Source organism: Camellia sinensis, unplaced genomic scaffold (genome assembly GCF_055761805.1).
Source record: "Camellia sinensis isolate YWXY unplaced genomic scaffold, ASM5576180v1 Unanchor6, whole genome shotgun sequence".
Classification (NCBI taxonomy): Eukaryota; Viridiplantae; Streptophyta; class Magnoliopsida; order Ericales; family Theaceae; genus Camellia; species Camellia sinensis.
In genome coordinates this window covers 12772440-12794150 of record NW_028129474.1, presented here as the reverse complement: position 1 = coordinate 12794150, position 21711 = coordinate 12772440, and the positions used below count along the sequence as shown (strand labels likewise).

The window sequence follows — 21711 nt, the reverse complement described above, 5'->3', positions numbered from 1 at the left end:
GGAATAACAAGCAATAAAAGTGACAAACCAACAATAATCAGCAATAGACAGAACACAAGAGGGACCCCATACATAAGAATGAATAACCATAAAAGGAAAAATGATTCTTTATTAACTAAAAGATAACAAGAGTGTTTATGTTTCACAAACTCACAAACATCACAATGAACATTATTCCTACAACAATCCTCCATTGAACTAGGGAAAAGTTTGTCTAAAACAAAAATGGAGGGATGCCCTAAACTCTTTATGCCACTGATGTAAAAGTTACGGAACAGTTTAAGGAAGAAATTAGGGATGTAATCAATCTAGCACAGTTAGTATTTAGGTAAAATTTTTAACCAAACCGATAATGTCGGTTTTATTATTTTGAGCACCAACACAGACTACTTCTTCCATCAAACCGCACCAAATTGAACCGATTAAAATACTTTGGTTTGGTGCGGTTTAATCAGTTTAGGACCTTCAAACTTGAGCTACTTTTTAGTGTAGTCACTAATCTATGTAAAAACATTGAATTAGTTATTTGTCCACCACTTCAAACATATCCAATCCATCCATTTAATAAATACTTTTCGATTCTTAGATTAACAAAAATACAAATAAAAAAAAGTAAAAAAATATTAAGGTTTCAAGAATAATGAGTTAGAGTTAAGATTATATATAATAAGAGTTTACAAACTTAGGTTATAGATATGATAAAGTTAATTAATTAAGGTTAATGATTTATTATACTTGTTAATATCATTATATTATTAGATTTTATATATATATATATATATATATTATAAATACAATATATGTTGAAGCGGTCGGTTTCGGTTTAGTTCGGTGCACAAAGTGCTTAAACCAATACCGAACCAAAAATCAAAAAAAATAAAATTAAAAAATCGCACAGACCAATTCTTGTTAAAAAACAAACCAAATATAGTTATTTCGGTCTGGTTTTTCTTACATCCCTAGAAGAAATGGAATTTGGCCCCTTTCTTTTTCTTTTGTGATGGACAAATCACTTCTTATTGGAATCCTATCTTTTGTATTTTGTTTTTTTTTTTTCAATTTTACTATCTGATTTCTTATTATAATTTAATATATTAATATAGATTTCTAGAATACATTTCTATCTCTATATAAAATAAAATATTCCTGAATAATAGGTTTCTGTGTCAATATGTTTTATGTATCTATATAATAGAAATACACATAAATAAACTTTAAGAAAGATTCATAAAATTATCAAAAGTTTGTTCTCTATAGAATTAGAAGAATTGCATCGTTATATGTAAACTTTAAAGACTCATATAAAAGTTGGATTTCTAAATACGAAACCTGCTTTTGACTTCTAAAACCCATCTAAACACGAATAAGACCCATGCAAAACCAACTACATAACTTGACCCATGGCATGGATTTGCCAAAAATAGAGCGAGAACAACTTGATGAACAATTCTGCTTTGGAGGACTGAAGATTTTTGTATGATCACTTTAAACATAGTAAATTGACTCCTGATGGAAAAGAGACTCTTTGATGCTAGTCTTGAATACTGAAATAGAAGACAGATTGAAAGAAAAAAAATGTTGACATTGAAGATTGCTTAATGGATGACTACAGAGACATTGGAGGTGCACTAAATGTTCTATCTAAGGGATCATTATCAAGATTAAGGGGTCCATCTCACTCATATTCTTTTCCGATGATCTTCCTTGTATCAAGAAGCTTATCCATTTTTTGGTCAAGAATTACCAATTACATGAATTGAATTACAACAAATTCATCAAATGTGGAAGAACAATCTAAAATTACAATGCTAGATTGTATTTTATTCTTATTTAATTTTTTGATAAGTTGGAAGATGGTTTTGGAGGGAGAGCAAAATGTGGTAAAGCTAAAGGATGCTCGTCAAATAGGATGCCTAGCTAATCAGCACGAGAGTAATGAGAGTTATCTGCTCAGTGAGTGTTAGATTCATAGACCAGAATATTGTTGAACACCATGACTCAAGCAGTTTCCATCATAGATAGAACCCAAGCCGCTACCATGAGGAGAGCTCATTGGACTGTCTACATCACTGTAGAAGCTTGAAGTGCTATAGGAGGTCTTCATCGGCATCAAATAAGTGCTATGGAAGAGCTTCTTCAGCAAGAAGGCGGCTTTGGACAAGGCGAAGACCAAGTCAAGACATGGCTAAATAAAGCCTAAGTTTTTCATCTTGGTCACTATGTTGTGGAGCATGGTCGACCATAGGAAGGTCTAGAAAAACAACCTGTCAACACCTTACAGTATGGTCGACCATCCTGGAGGATATGTGGTCGACCATGGTGGAAGTCCACCTTACAATATAAGTGGATGTGGTCAATCAGAGTTTGATGGTCGACCACAACATCATATGGTCAACCATGCCTGGGCAAAATTAAATAGCCATTGAATGCTAGTTCTATAAAAACCAAATGCCCCTATTTGGTAGAAATCTGATGAGAAATAAGCTAAGTAAGAGCCTATACACCCTCGAAACTCTCTCAGGCACATCTCATAGATGATTTCATCCATGTGTAAGAGAGAGAAAGTTTGAGGTATCTTCATACAACCTTGGTTGGAGAGCTTACTCCCATTGGAGCCTTGGAGTTCTCATCTTGAATGTATTTCTTCTCACCTAAGTGTAATACATTGTGTATACACTTGAGCCGTCACAAACCTAAGGTCACATTGTGACACTAAGAGGCTACCAGTAAGCTTGTTGTACAAATGTTTGATTAGGATTGTGCTTGGTGGTTGTTGATTTTGGGTTGAGCCAAAAAAACCATATTACTTGTATTTGTTTGTTGATGTAAAGGTTTTAGGTTGTCCGAGGGAAAACCTATTGGTGTAAAGGTTTTGGGTTAACCTAGGGAAAACCCATTTGACTTGGTGGAGAACGCCAACATGGTAGACTGGTAGTGGACGTAGGCATAAGGGTGTGCCGAACCACTATAATTATTGGTGTTCGTCTCTTTACAATACTTGCACTTTAATTTATATACTTCTGATGGTTGATATGAATGCATAAATGGATGCATATGTTAATCTTGATTGAATGACCAAAAGAGTATTGATTAGATTTAACATATGAATGCAGATACCTAGTTGGTTTAACATTTGAATGAATGTGCCTTGATTGTAATACTTGATGATTGTCATTTAAAAGAGGAAAGCAGAACACCACCATGGTTAAAAGATTGGCCTTGGAACAAAAAGGTAAATACTTCGTAGTGACCAACCCAACACAATTGATGAAGGCAATTAACAAGTAAAATTTGGGGTTAGGACTAAAAAGGAAAAAAGATTAGGAGTGTCTTATTCACAATTATCTTTGCTAATTTTCTATTTAGTCTAGAGGAACCACCATTTTAAATTTCTCTTCCTCTTTGCTTCTCTAGTGTACCATATATTATCTGATGTATGCGTGAAATAGGTATTCCAAGGACCAATTCAATCGGGAAAGTTTCTAACTCAGGTTCCAGTGTTACCGATATTTTTCCAAATTCAGAGGAGGCAATTCGCAGAGGAGAATATGTAGTCATTAGAAGCTTGATTCGGGTTTTAGAGGTAGTTGAAAGTAGCTTGATTTGGGTTCTATTACTTACATTGCTTTAATTTCTACAAGTAGATGGTTTGTGAATTTTGTATTGCTTGTGATATACCTGTAGGGCGGTGTTGAAGGCAAAAGACAAGTGGATAAGGTCATCGATAAATGTGCCTCCATGCAGGTATAGCTATCTATATGGTTCGTTACTCAGTTGTAGCTTCTAGGATCTTGTTGTTCTTGTCATGAAAGTTTATCTGATATAAATCCCAGAAGATGGGGCCACGACATTCACTTTATTGTGCCCATTTGTTGCTGCCTCTTGAAGCTTGTACTCTCGCTTATTAACAACAGTGTCTCATTACCTCATGTCCTTGAGGTTTATATTTTCATATTTAATCTTAGACCTTCATGGCTTTTAATGCATTTGTTGTCGCTCAAGTTACAGAATTTACGTGAAGCCATTGCCACTTATCGCAATAGAATTTTGCATCAACCAGATGAGATGAAGAGGGAGGCATCACTTTCTTTTTTTGTGGAGTACTTGGAAAGATATTACTTCCTTATATGTTTTGCTGTATACCTCCATACAAAGAGAGCAGCACTCCACCCTAGATCCCCTGATCAAAGCAGTTTTGCTGACTGGATGAAAGCCAGGCCAGAACTGTATAGCATAATACGCAGGTAAACATTCTAGTATTTGTTATATGATAAATGCTGTCCAGTTTCATTTTTCAGTCCATCAAGCATCAGGTAAAAGTTAGATCACCCTTCTTAGTTTGGATTGTAATGCTAGAAATATTTATGAGCACATGTTTATGTCACAATTGTGCCTCGCTGCAGGTTGCTTAGGAGAGACCCAATGGGAGCACTTGGTTATGCAAATGCAAAACCGAAAATAACGAGAATTGTTGAATCTGCTGATGGGCGCCCTTGCGAGATGAGTGTAGTTGCTGCCTTGAGAAATGGGGAGGTTCTCGGAAGTCAAACTGTTCTCAAGAGTGACCATTGTCCTGGGTGTCAAAACCCTAGCTTACCAGAAAGAGTGGAGGGTGCCCCTAATTTTAGAGAAATTCCTGGGTTTCCAGTTTATGGTGTTGCAAATCCAACAATTGATGGAATTAGATCTGTCATTCAGAGGATAGGCAGCTCTAAAGGTGGTCGGCCAGTTTTTTGGCACAACATGCGAGAAGAACCTGTTATCTACATCAATGGAAAGCCATTTGTGCTTCGTGAGGTTGAAAGACCATATAAAAACATGCTAGAGTACACGGTACACCTATTGTCACCTTGTATTTCATTTTCGCAAAACTGGGGTGTGGAAGTGTATATCGCTCAGATCAAGGAATAAATTTTTATTTTATTTCTATTGAAATGGTCAAAACGATTCCATTTCTTAGGAAAATGAAACGAAAGATTAATTTAATACCAAAATTTTTATGTTTCCACCCAAAACACACAGAAATGCATCGAAACAATGTGAAGCTTACCAAAACAATGAGTTACTTCAAATCCTACTAGTATCTGCCAAATGTCATTTCTATTTGCTCTTTTTGTCAAAAGAAAAGACTTGAGGAAGAAAAATATTAAATTATTAGAGAATGTGAGAAATTGGGAAGGAAAATAGGAGATATAGAGAGAAGGTAAAAAAAGCATTATTCGGTTATTTTCTTTCTTTATTACAAAAGTACCTTTTGTATAAAGATTGTCACTTGTGCTAGGATTGTTTACAGGTCGGATCAATTTGGTTTTGCCAACCACCCATCACCTGAATCTAGTACTTACAGTTGGAGAACATCTCAACCAATTATGAAAGAACAATGGTTCAAAACCCGATCATTTTTTGCGGCAAAAAACCTGTTTGGCTTGCAACAAAGGTCCATTCTTCAAGGCACATCAACACAACAGTTCTCAATGTAGAGGGGTTTGGGTGGAGTTGATAAGAGAATGGTTCCGGAAGAGGGAGATCAGAGGGGGGATGAGGGTTTCCGGGGAGGAAGATCTGAGGGGGAGGGGTTGAGGGTTGAGGGAGATGGAGATCAGGGGGTTTTGGGGAAGGAAATCAAAGGGTTTTAGGGATTGAGGGAGAGGAGGTGAGGTGAGGTGAGGCAAATCGCCATTGCCACAATCTAAGCGTCATCACCAATACCAAAGTCTCAGCTCCATTGCTGTCGCTGCCATCTCATCGCCTCAAATGAATGAGAGAGAGAGAGAGAGAGGATATACAGAAAGTGAGGAGATTAGGGTAAGACTTGACAGGGAGTTACAGAGAGATGAGAGAGAAAGGAAGGCAGAGAATGAGGGATTTGAGCAGAGGCCAGATTGTGAGGGAAGGAGGTGAGGGGTGAGAAACTGTAAAGAGATATTTAGATATGGCTGAGAGATAGGTGATTGTCGTGATAGAGTGTAATCCGGTAGAGCCAATAAGCAATTGATGCATGTAGGATAAGAATTAATTTTAAGTATACTCGGGTGGTTGTACGGATTTTTTTGCACCAAATATGACACCCGACCATATCCCCACCAAAACTAAACTCTTATACCCATAGTCAACCAACTCACTCTTCAAAACTGCCTATTAGGAAATGGGTTGGATGAATTATGAACAATCTTAACTAGATTGTGCATCAACATGTTCAATTATGTAATTATTGAGAATGCATTAAAATTTATGTAGGTTTTAGTTTTTGTCAAATTATGTTTCATATTGTTTCCAAATTCTTTTGTCATTTCCCTAATATTTCTGAAACATTTCCAAAATGTTTCCAAAACATTTTTGTTTCCAAGATGATCATAATAACACACTGAAGCAAAATTTTGATCCTTGACTCATATGTTAATTTTGTTGCTATACCTTACACGCCAATTAAGGATGGTGGGCATTGTAGGATGAGATGGTGGGACCTAAAAGGAGATAAACTAAAAATATTTAAGAATAGAATGGATAAGGAAGGTTCTTGGGACTTGGAAGATGATGCTAATGCTATGTGAAACTCGACGGCTAATTGTATGAGGAGAATCTCAAAGGAAGTGCTTGGAGAGTCGAAAGGGACGAGACCCAGCTCTAGGGAAACTTGATGGTGGAGGGAAGAGGTTCAAGCGGTAGTTAAGACAAAAAAAGAGTGCTTTAAAAAGTGGCAGAAGGATAGAACTGAGGAAAACCTTAAGAGCTATAGATTGGCTAATAAGGAGGTCAAAAAAGCAGTGAGTGAGGCGAAGTTGAAAGCTTATGATGACCTATACACTAGACTGGATAGTAAAGAAGGAGAGAAGAGGGTATACAAACTTGCTAAGATACGAGAGAGAAAAACAAGAGATTTTAATCAAGTTAAGTGTATCAAGAGTGAGGATTCTAAGGTATTGGTGAAGGATGAAGAGATTAAGGAAAGATGGAAGAACTATTTTGAGAAACTATTAAATGAGGAACATGGAGGTACGACAATAGGGGGAGAAATGGCCAGTAATACGATAAACCAAGACTATAGGTTTTATCCAGGATTAGGAACTTTGAAGTAGAGATTGCACTTAAGAAGATGAAATGAAATAAGGCTTTAGGACCCGATGATATCCCTATTGAAGCTCGGAAGTGTTTGGATAAAAGAGGGGGGGGGGGGTTGCTTGATTGACTAGGTTGTTTAGCAAAATTTTGTTGACTAGGAACATGCCAAATGAGTGGAGGAAGAGTATTTTAGTGCCAATATATAAGAATAAAGGAGATGTCCAGAATTGCAACAACTATAGAGGAATCAAGTTAATGTGTCATACAATGAAAGTGTGGGAGAGGGTGATGGAACGCCGATTGCGATATATAACAGAGGTATTAGAGAATCAATTTGGATTTATGCCTGGTAGGTCAACAATGGAAGCGATTTATCCTTTGAGGAGAGTAATAGAAAAGTATAGAGAAAAGAAAAGAGGCATTCATATAGTGTTTATCGACCTTGAGAAAGCATATGATAGAGTGCCCCGAGATATACTATGGTGGGTGTTAGAGAAGAAAGGGGTGACAAAAGGTTACATTGATGTGATTAGGAACATGTACGAAGGGGTGGTGACCACTATTAGATCGCCTACTGGAGAGACAAATGAATTTCCTATCACTGTTGGGTTACACCAAGTATCTACCTTAAGCCCTTATCTTTTTGCTTTAGTTATGGATGAGTTGACGAGAAATATTCAAGATGACGTGCTATGGTGTATGCTTTTTGCAGACGATATCGTGCTAATGGATGAAACTAGAGAAGGAGTTGACACAAAGTTGGAGATTTGGAGAAAAACTCTTGAATCGAAAGTATTCTGGATAAGTAAAACTAAGACAGAGTATAGGGAGTGTAAATTTAGTAACAGTAACAATGAAAGCAGAAGAGAAGTGAAGATTGAGAACCAAGAACTGTCTAAGAGTGAACATTTTCATTATTTAGGGTCAATTATCTCAACAGCGGCGGAGATTGATGCAGATGTGGCCCATAAGATTAAGCGAGATGGTATAAGTGGAAAAGTGCGTCTGGGGTACTGTGCGATAAACAAATACCCACTAGACTAAAAGGTAAGTTCTATAGAATGGCTATTAGACCAGCGATATTGTATGGGACGGAGTGTTGGGCAACCAAGAAACAACATGTAGATAAGATGAGTGTGGCAGAGATGAGGATGCTAAGGTGGATGTGTGGCAAGACTAGACAAGACAGAATTAGGAATGAGTGTATTCGGGAATGGGTAGGAGTAGCACTGATAGAAGATAAGTTGAGAGATAATCGATTGAGATGGTTTGGTCACATTCAACGGAGACCAACAGAGGCAGTAGTGAAGAGAGGCGATGCTGTAACGGTAGAAGGGAGTGTTAGGGGACGAGATAGGCCTAGATTAACATTGGCTAACGTTGTAAATAGAGATATGGATCTACTTAATTTGACCAACGAAATTGCCTTCGATAGGGCCGTGTGGAGAAGAAAGATTCATGTAGCCGACCCCATTTGATGGGACTCAAGGCTTGGTTTGGTTTGGTTTTACCTTACATGCCAATTCCATTTTGATTTGATGACACAACTGTGATTTTGGAAGAATTGTTGAATGTGCCAAATATTAATTAAACCAAACTAAGCCGTGTGTCCCAATCAAGTGAGGTCAACTACATGAATCATTTTTCGCCATTCAGCTCTATTAAAGGCTGCCTACTCAGTTAAATTTAAAATATATGTATCAGTTTTTTTCATTAGATCCCATGTCAGCTTAGGTCTTCCCTTGCCCCCAACATCTCCATTTATGGTGATCATATCACTCTTTCCTACCATTGCATGTATAGGTCTTCAGTGTATATGATCAAACCATCTTAGCATATTCTCTCTCAACGTATTTTCCAATAGGTGCTACTTCTACTATTTCACGAATATATTAATTTCTAATTCTATCTTTTCTAGTCTTAATTAATTCCTCCACAAAATGAAAACAATTTATAGTCTTTCAATTAGCTCTTCACAGAATCCTGTCTTAAAATGAAGAATGATATCTAAACTAGCAGTTTGGTGCATGATGCTAGAGGACCATATATCTATTTGCTTGTATCTTTATCTCAATGCTTAGATATTATTTTCCTTCAGTTCTTTTTATTTGTCATGTGGACCATACTGGTAAAAGCTAAATAATATGATTTTTGTATTTAGGGAATTGATCGTGAAAGAGTACAAAGAATGGAAGCTCGACTGAAAGAAGATATTCTGCGAGAAGCTGAACGCTATGGAGGTGCTATAATGGTTATACATGAAACTGATGATAGGCAGATATTTGATGCTTGGGAGCATGTGAGCTCTGATGTAATTCAGACCCCCTTGGAGGTTTTCAGATGCTTAGAGTCTAAGGGTTTTCCTGTCAAGTATGCCCGTGTTCCTATCACTGATGGTAAAGCTCCCAAAAGTTCTGACTTTGACACTTTGGCTATGAATATTGCTTCAGCACCCAAGGATACTGCTTTTGTTTTCAACTGCCAGGTAAAACTTTTAATTTGTTGTAGATTGTTGCACTTTGGTGTGACCATAAATTTATTTGTTTCCATGTGAAATAGTCTATCCTTTCTTTCTTTTCTTCCCTTCATGCTAGTTAATTTCACAGATGGGTAGAGGAAGGACAACCACCGGTACTGTAATTGCTTGCCTTCTTAAACTGCGAATTGATTATGGGAGACCCATTAGAATCCTGCTTGATGATACAGCCCATGAGGAGGTGGATGGTGGTACATCGAGTGGTGAAGAAACTGGTGGTCACAGTGCTTCATTTACCTCTGTTTCTACTAAAGGTAGACATAGAAAAGAGCCAAGTCATGCATTTGGGATAAATGACATCTTATTGTTGTGGAAGATAACACGATTATTTGATAATGGAGTGGAATGCCGGGAGGCCTTGGATGTTATTATTGATAGATGCTCGGCTCTCCAGAATATTCGCCAAGCTGTCTTGCAATACAGAAAACGATTCAATCAGCAACATGTTGAGCCGAGGGAAAGGAGACTGGCACTGAACCGCGGAGCAGAGTACTTGGAGCGTTATTTTCGTTTAATTGCTTTTGCAGCATATCTTGGAAGTGAAGCTTTTGATGGGTTTTGTGGACAAGGTGAATCCAGAATGACATTCAAGAATTGGTTGTATCAGAGACCAGAGGTCCAAGCAATGAAATGGAGCATAAGACTAAGGCCTGGGCGATTCTTTACAGTCCCTGTAAATCGTCTTTCACAAAACATGCTGTTCCTTGAGGTTGGGTTTTTCTATTTAACTTCAATCTGATTGGATGTCTTATGTCCAGGAGGAGTTAAGAGCACCACATGAATCTCAACATGGAGATGCAGTAATGGAGGCCATTGTGAAGACTCGTAATGGTTCAGTTCTGGGGAAAGGCTCTATACTTAAGATGTACTTCTTTCCCGGCCAAAGAACTTCCAGCAACATTCAGATTCATGGTGCACCACATGTTTACAAGGTATGATGGAAACCAAATAAACTTTAAAATCTAACCGTGAGTCCTAATGTTAATACTTAATGCCATGTTAGCCTTGCTGGGTTGACGAGGATGGGAGCTGGCAGACTAATAAAGCATGCATGCTTGGATTTAGCGTTTCGTAGTATGTCTTATAATTTAAGTTCTTTTGGTAGTTAATGATGTTTGTATGGCAGGCATCATTTACTGTTTGAAGACTATAATTGAGCTAAAGTTATCTAAAACTTATCCATTTCAATACCTAAATATGTGGTGGGACAGCTGAGGGACATTCTTATATAGCCAGAATGTAGGTTTAATATAGCTTTGTGATTGATAGGGCATTTAATTTAGCTTACTAGGTAAAAGTAAAAATGTGACACATGGATACGACACATTCTTAAAAGTATGTGTCTGCGCTTTTAAGAATATATTATTTACAAGAGAATAAGACCATTACTCTTGTGACTTTTAATTTTTGAACAACACTAATCTTAGCCATACAACTCCACTGAAGCCGAAGAAGTAGTAAAATATATTAAAATCGATCTTAATAGCTACCACAAAAGCATGAAGGGTGATGTGCTACAGTAACATGAATAATATCATATTAAGAAGGAAATAAAGATGTGTACCCAACTTACACGCAAGCTAAGAACTACGAAATCCTGTCACTATCACCTGGAAGGAAGTGTGCCAAAAACACTTCAATTTATGAATTGGCTTCTCATCATGCAAAATAGAGCAGCATTCAAGATCATCTTCTTTTCTTGAGAATCCTACTCCCTCTCAACCTAAGGGTAAACCGGTCATAGTCACTAACGACATCCTGTAAAAACCCAAAGAAGATACCATACCTCCTCACCAGCTTGGGATGAGCAAGTAAAATGATTAACTACCAATCAATAATATCGCCACAGTGACTTCACTTCAAATGTTTCTCCTACTTCAAACTTCTCGGTATAAAGGAAAACGCATGAAGTGTCAAGTAAATGTTTGACTACTGCATGTGATTGGATACCACGGTGACTTCACTTCTAATGTTTCTCTTACTTCAAACTCATTGGTATAAAGGAAAACACATGAAGCATCGAGAAATGTTTGAATACTACATGTGATTGGATATCATCAAGTTCCACAGGGCTTAGCTATTAACAATTATGGACTGACAATCAGTTCCTTGAAAAATCACACTTACAATTTTCATCAAACACTAGACAAACATCCCAATCTTCAAGAACCTCATAGCATGGCTGTGAAAAGTTGTCTCAAAGACATTGCAAGAATTGTCATAAAAAAATTGTTGAATCAAGAATAAATGTTCAGTGTTATTAAAGGCGATAGGTGCACCAAGGTGCCATGGTCTTCTGAGGCTTAGGCGCAAGGCACAAGGAGAGGCGCAGGCTTCACTAAAGTGAGGCGCACCTTGTACGTAAAAAAATATATAATTTAACAAAAGTAAATAATTTAAGATTCAACATAAGCAAAATGAAATGTTAAGGGCCTGTTTGGTAACGTTTACGTTTTCAGTTTATATTTAAAAAAAAATTATAAATTGGTTTTTGTTTATTTTTAGAAAAACATAAACTACAAACGCGTTTGGTTTAGACAATGTTTTAAAAAATTTAAAAATATAAAAAAAAAGTGAGAAATGGCAAGTGGTGGCGGGTGGTGGGTGGTGGCGGCGGAAGACGGTGGTGGAAAATGATGACGAGTGGTGGTGGCGGAAGACGGTGGTGGAAAATGATGGCAGGTGGTGGGTGATAGTGGCACAAGACGGTGGTGGAAAGTAGTGGCAAGTGGCGGGTGGGTGGGTGGTGGTGGCAGAAGACGGTGGTGGAAAGCGGTGACGGGTGGATGGATGGTGGTGGCGGGTGGTGGTGGTGGTGGTGGTGGTGGGTGGGTGGGTAGGTGACGGTGGCAGGTGGTGGGTGGTGGTGGTGGTGGCGGCGGGTGGTGAGTGGTGGTGGCAGGTGGGTGGTGGGTGGTTGGTGGCGGGCGGGTGGCGGGTGGCGGAGGGTGGTGGTGGTGGTGGTGATGGTGGTGGTGGTGGTGGCGAGTGGGTGGTGGCTAGTGGGTGGTGAGTGGTGATGGCAGGTGGTGGTGGTGGGGGGCGAGTGGTGGTGGCGAAAGACGGTGGTGGCGAAAGACGGTGGTGGAAAATGGGGGCGAGTGGTGGCTAGTGTTGGGTGGTAAAAAAAAAAAAACTCAACTCAAAATGGAAACACATTTTTTGAGTTTACATTTTTTGTCCAAATTTATAAACTGAGACCACTGATTTATAAATCAAAAATTTACCAAACAAGTTTTTATTTGAGTTTTTTAAATTTTTGTAAATATAAACTGAAAACTGAAAATGTAAGTGTTATCAAACGGCACCTAAACATTTAAAAATATAAATACCAACAAACACTACTATTTTAACATAAACAAATGAACAATATTTCAAAATTTAGCATAAAACATGAATAAAAAAGAGAGGAGGAGAAGAATAAGAAGGGGGGGGGGGGCGGGGTTGAAGTCTAAAGAATGACGTGAAAGAAAAGGAGACCAAAGAATAAGCATAAGAAGATGGAAGAAAAGAAGATAGCAACGTAGAGAATAGATGTAGAGAAGACAACAACGTAGAGAAGATGAGACAGAAACGTAAGAAGAGAAGAAGAAGAATACAACAACATGAAAAAGAATTTTTGGAGCTGTTGAATTGGATAATGAAGGCATGCATCAATGAAGTGTTCTTCAGAGATTAGGAATTAGGGCTAATTTTTCTTCTATTGTTGATTTGGGGTTGAATGGCCAATGTATTGGCATATGTAACAAGAGTAGGGATCTTTTGTAGCTGCACCATATTAAATCAATAGTCAAATTTTAAACAAAATTAATTAAAACAATAATAAAAAAAAAAACTCTCAAGACACAAGCCTTGGGCCTTACTATGCCTTGAACCAATTGTGCACCTTATCGAAGTCACCTGGCTTGAAACACTACAAGGAGCAAACCTTAGGCCTGGATGGGACTTTGGCCTAAGCGCACGCGTAAGCGCGCCTTATCGAAGTCGCCTGGCCTGGAACACTAGAAGGTGCAAACCTTGGACCAGGATGGAACTTGGGCCTAGACGCACCTTTAATAACACAATATCCGAAATTTTCCTCATCAAGACTACCTTTAGCTATGGCTAAAATTTTGAATTTGCATTTTTGTATATCTCCGCATGGACTTTAATTTGTTGTTTGTTTATATGATGATCAACTTTTGGGCTAAGTTTTTATTCGGACTTCTGGTTTTATTCATGACTCAAAGTGGTGAACTGTCTTCAAGTTTAATACTGAGGTAATCAGTAGAATGAGATAACAAAACCATCATTTGATGTCTTAAGGGCAATGTTTCTGTGGGGGAACAAAGGAAAAGCCTCCTGCAGGAATACTGGTTAAGCAAGCCTAATGTTTTCTGAAAGAACAAACCAACTGAAGGCGAAACTAATGAATATTCAAAAAGCTCCTTACATGGTTGTTAGAACTTTAATTTATATGGGAAACAGACCCTAACCCAAACAATATTAGGTTTAGCAGGAATGAAAATCTACTGACTCTATTCAGTGTCAAGATTTGCCATCCTTTGCTTGAGTTCTTGCAGAAATGCAAATCGTCGTTAACGCTATCTTTTGGAAAACAGTAACCTATGAATTGCACTTTCATTGGGAATGTGAATGTGAGCATTCCTTTGTGTATCTTCGGCATATATCTCAAATGAACAGTGTCATCATTTGCTTGCCTAGGCTTCAACTTTACTTTAATTGCACAGATCTTTTTAACCTAAAACTATTTTTTTTTTCTCCAGGTGGATGGTTACCCTGTGTATAGCATGGCAACTCCAACAATTTCTGGTGCCAAAGAGATGTTGGCCTATTTAGGTGCCCAGCCCACTGCAGAAGGAAGCATCACTAAGAAAGTGATTTTAACAGATCTAAGAGAAGAAGCTGTTGTTTATATCAATGGCATACCATTTGTGCTTAGGGAACTAAATAAACCTGTTGATACACTCAAGCATGTGGGAATCACTGGTCCAGTGGTATGTCATCATTCCAGAACATCATTTATACTAAGAATACTGTACTACATAAGCCAAATTGGTGTACTGACTTCCTTTTCTTTGACCATTCACAGGTGGAACACATGGAGGCACGTCTGAAAGAAGATATAATATCTGAGGTCAAACAATCCGGTGGTCGAATGCTTCTACATCGCGAAGAATTCAGTCCAGCATCAAATCAGGCAAGTGTTATAGGATACTGGGAAAACATTTTCGTAGATGATTTAAAGACACCTGCGGAAGTATATGCTGCTCTGAAAGATGAAGGATACAACATTGAATATAGGAGGATACCACTAACTAGAGAGAGAGATGCATTAGCTTCTGATGTTGATGCAATCCAATATTGTAGAGATGAGTAAGCATCAATTCCAAACTTTCATGTAATATGTATTTTATATTACTTTGTAGATTGAATAATGTTTTCTTGTAGCTGCATGTTTAAATAGTCCATAAACTGACCCAGGAATAAAGGTAGGAACCACCCAATGCTTAAATTCAGTCAGTGGACCACCTATGGATAATATTTTTTTGATAAGTATACCAATAAGATCATTGAAACAGCCAGATGCTAATACTTTATCTTCAGATTGGATGTTAAGAATTAAGATAATGAAATAATTGTGATTCTTTGGTGCTCCTGCCAATTGAGAAGCTGACTGTCCAACTGAAAGACCAGATCATTAAATTGGCAGACTAGAATTCAAGAGGCTGAATATTATTTGAGGCAATTAGGTGCATAACAATGCTGCCAATTTGTAAATAAAAAACATAAATGAATTCGAAAGCTATCTGCATAAAAGTTTTTTAATGAAGTCTTTAATGCCTCTAATTTGTCTTTATCAGGAAACAATAATGAATACTTTTGTACGTGTTGTTTAATACTAAAGAATGCCAAAAATTAAATATTAGATACGATTTATGAATGAAATGCATATGCCTTAGTGGCTCTATTTAGATACTGGAATAGTTATTTTACTAATATTGTTATGCTTCCTGACCACCATCTTCAACCAGATGAGTGTGACTTGAGCTTGAAGGCACCAACTCCAAGGCATTGTAGAGCACAATGGCCTTGTTTTGGTCATCATCGTCTTCTTCATCACCTCTCTTGTCTTGGTGCCCTAGGATTCCTTGAATCTTCTGAGAGGTTGAACCTAGCGAAAACTTCTTGTTCTTCAACAGCGATAATACTATAAGTCGAGCTTTCAGGGCACTTGTTTTGTTTCTAATGGCCATCGATTTAGCTTTTGAGAGGGAGAATTGCGCCGAGATAAGTACGGCCGAGCTACACTAACGCAGGTTATCGCGACCGGACTGTTTGCTCGATCGGAGCAGCTCCACAGGCCGTAATGCAGGGCCAAGCTGGATCAGTCGACTGGAGCATGGGGTCATTCGTGTTCCTAACCGAGCTGTGAGTTCGTACGGGCGTTCAGCTGGGCATTCACGTTCCTGACTGGGACCGGGCCAAGCATAGCCCGGATTGAATTTAGACCAGGGCGAAGGCCGGTGCGCCTCACAGCCAATCAGTCCGGAAGGACCGACTTCTTACAGCTCGGCCGTATTGATCATAGCTGTGTTTCTTCAAGGGATAGCTCGGTCTTGATGTCCCGGTTAAGTGTGCCACCTGGGCCAATGGTGTGGTAGAGGGGAAACCCGCTCCAAGCACGCGTCAATACCGTTTGGTAGTTCTACACGTACTGTTTGGAGGTTTTGGCCTTTACACGCGTAAGATGGTGAGAGGCGAGCACTGCCACTTGTCCAGGGAAGGACATCAGAGGTAGTGCGCGCACAATCCCTGAGGCTGCATGGCCAGCCTAGAAAAAGAGAGGAAGGGGAACGTTGGAGGTATGCTATCAGAACAGCTCTCACTCTCTCTCTCTCTCTCTAACGATATTCTCCTTCTTCTTCAAGTGATCTGACTTGATCGTCAGAGGGTCTATCCGGCGACACACCGCCGGGCAGCTCACCATTTCTTTGTTTCCAGGTCAGACGTCGTTATGTGAAGCTTGAGTTCAAGGAGTACGGAAAGCAAAGGATATTTCATCCCCGTACAGCTTTAGTAATGGATCATAACACAAAGATGATGTGTTTCAAGAAAATAGAATCACTGGTGTTCTTCATTTTTCCTTACTTATCAAAAGACAAATGCCACAACTCTAAATGACCATTTTTACTTTTGAGTTGCCAAGGATCCAAATTTTCTTTCCTAACAGGAAACATAATCTTGGGGCATTTGCCAATAGTTTGAACTGGCAAGGGTATTTTCCTTTTTCCATTCAGAAAAAAAGGTGGAAGTTGGTTGTGGTTTGGCTTCTGGAATACAATTTTGGCATTATTAGCTTTACCAATCAAAAGAATTTGTGGATTGACAGGTTTCTTTTAATTTAGAACTCTAGGTTTTTGAAATTAGGTTTTTATTTTAATAATGATGTCGTTACACTAAAATAACTTCTGTCTACAGCTCTGCAGGGTCTTATCTTTTTGTGTCACACACTGGATTTGGAGGGGTTGCTTATGCAATGGCCATTATTTGTGTAAGACTTGATGCAGATGCAAAATTAGCATCACAGACACCTCATTCACCGGTTTTGCTTCATCAAGCTTCTGATATAGAGGCACAGGAAATGGGAGATTACAGGGATATACTAAGCCTTACTAGAGTTCTTGTATGTGGTCCGAAGAGTAAAGCAGATGTTGACGTCATTATAGAAAGGTATGCAATCTCTTTAGCTGACTAGTGGAACTTCAAAGCTTCTCATATGAAGATGCTATTCCCTGCTTGCTCATAATATTACTACAAATTAAAGAATCGAGGTGAGAATCATAAATTAATAAGAAGATATGTCTGTTATTGGTTATCTTATTCTAGATAGTCATACAATCTATATATCACATAAAAATAAAAACAACAGTGAAAAGAAAATTTTAAAAAATAAAAGTAGGCAAAAGATTGTCTCATTAAATTGTATTTCATACATATTAAAACAAACTACTATCATTTTTTTTAAAATCTCTAATCATTATTATATCAGGGGTTACAAACTCTATCATTGTTATGTATCTCATCAGTCATAATTATACTCTGCCCTCTCTTTCTATCAAAACAAAAAGATAATAAGAAAATGTAAATATTCTCATAAAATTAATTGTTAAATAAGAAGAAAAAAAATTCTGTCATCATTGTACATCTCTTGGTGAAAAGAAAACCTCATCAATATATCTCCCTCAGTCAAATCTCTCTCTCTCTCTCTCTCTCTCTCTCTCTCTCTCTCTCTCTCTCTCTCTCTCTCTCTCTCTCTATTTTATGGATGGTACCCATCATGTTCTCATTACCAAAAAGCCTAGAATGTGATATTTGCTAATTTGGTGGGTGATAGATTGTAGTCTGACATATTATAAGTTGATAAAGGGGTGCATGCTGCATGATGGATTGGATTGTCTCTTGGCATTGGCATTGGCATTGAATAACAATCAAGGTGTTTATAATGTTTGGCTGACACTGGAATTTTCTGGCCTGAAAGACTGCTGCATTCATGCTACTCTTGTGTCGGCATGTTATTTCATACTAGTTCCTAAGAAAAATAAATGAACCTACAGGTGTGCAGGTGCTGGGCATTTGCGAGATGATATCTTTTGTTACAGTAAGGAGCTTGAAAACTTTCTAGATGGTGATGATGAGTATCAAGCATACCTCATGGATATGGGTACTAAGGCATTAAGGTCAGTTCAAGTTTCCGAAAGTAATGAATAATGGAATCTAACAGCTCTAGCTCCGTGGGACATTGTTTTCCTCCTTCCTTTCTGATAGAAGAGGCCTTGATTCCATGGATGAAACAAATTTAATTAATTGATCTTTGCCAGCCCAGCATTTGCTCCTGATTTACTTCAGATTGATTTGATTACTCTAGATGCAGTTTTTGATATGTTGTTCAAGAGCATAATGTCTCATTTTTTATAATCTTTAATGAGAGCAGCGTCTTGTTTAAAATGGATTGAAAATATGCCCTCCCTACTATGTCTATTTTGCAGTAGGTGCTGAGTCTGCTTTTGACTTAAGTTGGTGGTCTCAATCTGTAATTGGCATGCATCTGATCTATTGAGTGTTTATGCATTCCTCAGTCCATTTAAACATGAAACTTTGACGTGCACTGCATGTATATGATATGTATAGTTGCTTTATGCATAATAGCTAATGGAATGGATTTATCAAATGCATTTATTTCAAAATTCGAAATCAAATTGATTTGAAATTCAAATTGCAGATACCTAGTCAATTTTACCTTACTAGCTTAGAAGTTTTTCCCTTTGCTTGTGCAACTATTTGTTGTTTCTTTTTTTTATCCTTCACAAAGCTCTGGGCATCAATACACAGTACCAATATGTCAAAACCGAGAAATGATATGCATTGTACGTAAGTCCATATCATGGGTTGACCATAAATTAAATTGAAGAAAAAATAAATGCATACCCAAGAACTAATTTCTTTGGGGGAAGCAGGGTAAGTGATGGTTTGTTTGACTGACTTTTTTGTTTTTTTTTTGGGGGGTCCATTTGCAGGCGGTACTTTTTCCTGATCACGTTTAGATCCTACCTCTACTGCACTTCTGCAACCGAGATGCAATTCTCATCCTGGATGGATGCAAGGCCTGAACTTGGCCATCTCTGTAATAACCTTAGGATTGTTAAATGATTTGAGACATAAATCAATGCCTTCCAAACTGATTTATGTACAGCTAGAAATCTCTCTCTCTCTCTCTCTCTCAATGTAGACGTAGATACCCCTACAGTATAAAACACATTGTAGGGGTGCTTGCCCTCACATGCTCAAGTACATGGATGCAGTCAAACAGATGCATGTGTTAAGTTCTTAATCATGATTGTGTATTATGTAATTATGTTACTACTTTCCTATAAAGCTAGCACCTTCACTTGTACTGAAGCCCTGCCATAATTTTTTATCCTTTTAATTGGTTCTTTTTGTCAAGAGGCTATTGTTTGGTGGAATGGTGACATTCAAATTGAAAAGGTGCTTCTATCTACACATCATTAATACTTTCAGTACATACCATTAATACCATTAATAGATTAAATTTATATTATAATAATATTTTTCAATGAAATGACCATTAAAGACAACTTGGGGTGTGTTTTATCCATTCAAAAATTTCATATTTGAAAGTAGAAAATACTCTTCACAAACCATCATCTCTATAGGGTTTGGAGTTTTAACATGTAAACATTGTATTTCATCATATTCACCATTAACATACACAAATGATTTCATTCATTATCAATTGGTTCACTTCTTTCTCGTCTCCATTATATTTATTTTTCAAACTCATTTTGAAGATTTAGGGTTTAAGAACATTAAATACAATTAGTTTTGAAGTTTTGCACACCATGGATGACACTGAGATGGTTGATTCTGATATAAACATTGAAAATATTGATTTTAACATTGAAAATGTTAGTTTATGACTTACATTTTTGGTTTTTTATTTGTCTCGTTCGTATGTTAAAAAGATGAGTTTGTTCATCATGTTCGGTTAATCAAAATTGAACATTTATACAATGTTTAATTATTTATATTTGAACAAAACGAATTGAAATTGTTCAACATATAAAGAATGAACTTATTTATTTTGTTCAACATAAATATTCTAAACATATTTACTTCATTCAATTTTATTATTTTATACATTAATATTATGTTCAAACAACTAAAGTTGAGCTAAACTAGAAGTATAAATTGCTATGGAAGTACAATGTGTAAATCAAATCTAATGTCTCTATTTTGAATAATTATTAGCCACAAGTTGAACACGATCACTTTACTCAAAGCAATTGTGAATATACGTGATGAAATTTGCATTTGTAAATGTTGAAACTTTTCTTTTTTTAGTTTATAGCAATTAAAAGTTTTTTCAACTACAAAAACATACCCTAAATCAAATCAAATCAAATCAAATCAGGCTTCCATTACTTTTCCATGTGTACAGAGCTTATTACCTTGAGAGCAAGAAAAGGATAGGTCTCTTGATATCGGAGGAAGTGGTGGGTGGTGGGTGAGATGCTGAGGACGGCGTAGTGGTTTTGCTAGCCGTTGTGTTGTGGGGAAGATGAATAATTTTGGGTGTGTGTAATGGTGTGTATTCAAATAGTTAGTGGTATATTAATATAGGGTTAGTAGAAAAATGACTTAGACCCTCAGTGGGGGTGCTGGGGGTCTTCCCTGATTGGCCAAAAAAATAGTTTTTTTTTTTTTTTTTTTTTGGGTTTCAGCCAGTGGCAGGCTGCCACGTGGCATTGGGGGGTCTGAAGCACTGCTGAGGGTTAGTAATGGAAAGTTAATATATGAAGTAAGATATTTTTTAACCATGAAAATTATTTTATGTGTGTACTAAGTAATAGTGTGTACGGGAAGTATTAGTAGTATGTAAAAATTCTAATTATACCCTGTTGCACGTATTCAGATTAAAAATTCTAATTCTAACCTTTCTATAAATAAATATGTATATTCTTTTAAGTTTTTAATATGAAGTACCTTGGGTAGTTTGATAATTTTTTCATGCTTGATTTTACTTTATTTTGAATAAAAGTTTACCTAGATACAATTTCTTTCCGTTCTTTTTAATTTTGGGGTTGGCTTTTTATTTTATGTTGCCCCCTTTTTGAATAATTTTTTTTAAGGGTGAACTACGAATAGATCCTAATAATTAGATTATATTCCCATCAAATCCTATTGAAAATAAATCATAATAAAATTGTCGCTAAAAATAATTTTCTGTGACGATTTTTTGTGCATGTCGCTAAAAATTGACAATTAATGACTTTTTTTTGTCACAGTTGTTGTAAATTGTCGCTAAAACTTATAATTAGTGACTTATAATTAGTGACATTTTTTCTGTAACGAATTTTTCATACTATTGTTGAAAATTGAAAATTAGCAACATTTTCTTGTGATGATTTTTTTAAACTGTCGCTAAAACTTATAATTAGTGACTTTTTTTGTGTTAAAATTTTCAAACTATCACTAAAAATTAAAAATTAGTGACGTTTTTTAGTAGTGTTTGATAAAAAATGTCATCAATTATA

General features: G+C 37.0%; 1 protein-coding gene across 25 annotated transcripts in view; it reads left to right on the top strand.

The window, feature by feature from the left end:
* LOC114256974 (metal ion-binding protein) overlaps positions 1-19555 on the top strand; it is a 41335-nt gene extending 21780 nt beyond the window's left edge. For 10 of the 25 annotated variants that reach the window (XM_028196679.2, XM_028196681.2, XM_082912832.1 and 7 more), the window contains 12 exons: positions 3450-3583; positions 3685-3744; positions 4003-4244; positions 4404-4833; positions 9221-9544; positions 9654-10268; positions 10354-10527; positions 14362-14592; positions 14688-14971; positions 17078-17329; positions 18214-18336; positions 19174-19555. In XM_028196679.2, the coding sequence (XP_028052480.2) occupies positions 3450-3583; positions 3685-3744; positions 4003-4244; positions 4404-4833; positions 9221-9544; positions 9654-10268; positions 10354-10527; positions 14362-14592; positions 14688-14971; positions 17078-17329; positions 18214-18336; positions 19174-19306 (3002 nt within the window). In that variant the 3' untranslated portion in view covers positions 19307-19555. Of the gene's footprint in view, positions 1-3113; positions 3233-3449; positions 3584-3684; positions 3745-4002; positions 4245-4403; positions 4834-9220; positions 9545-9653; positions 10269-10353; positions 10528-14361; positions 14593-14687; positions 14972-17077; positions 17330-18213; positions 18337-19173 lie in introns of all 25 variants that reach the window. The other 15 variants (XM_028196680.2, XM_082912831.1, XM_082912835.1 and 12 more) reach the window with 4 other exon arrangements.
* Positions 19556-21711: the final 2156 nt, after the last annotated feature.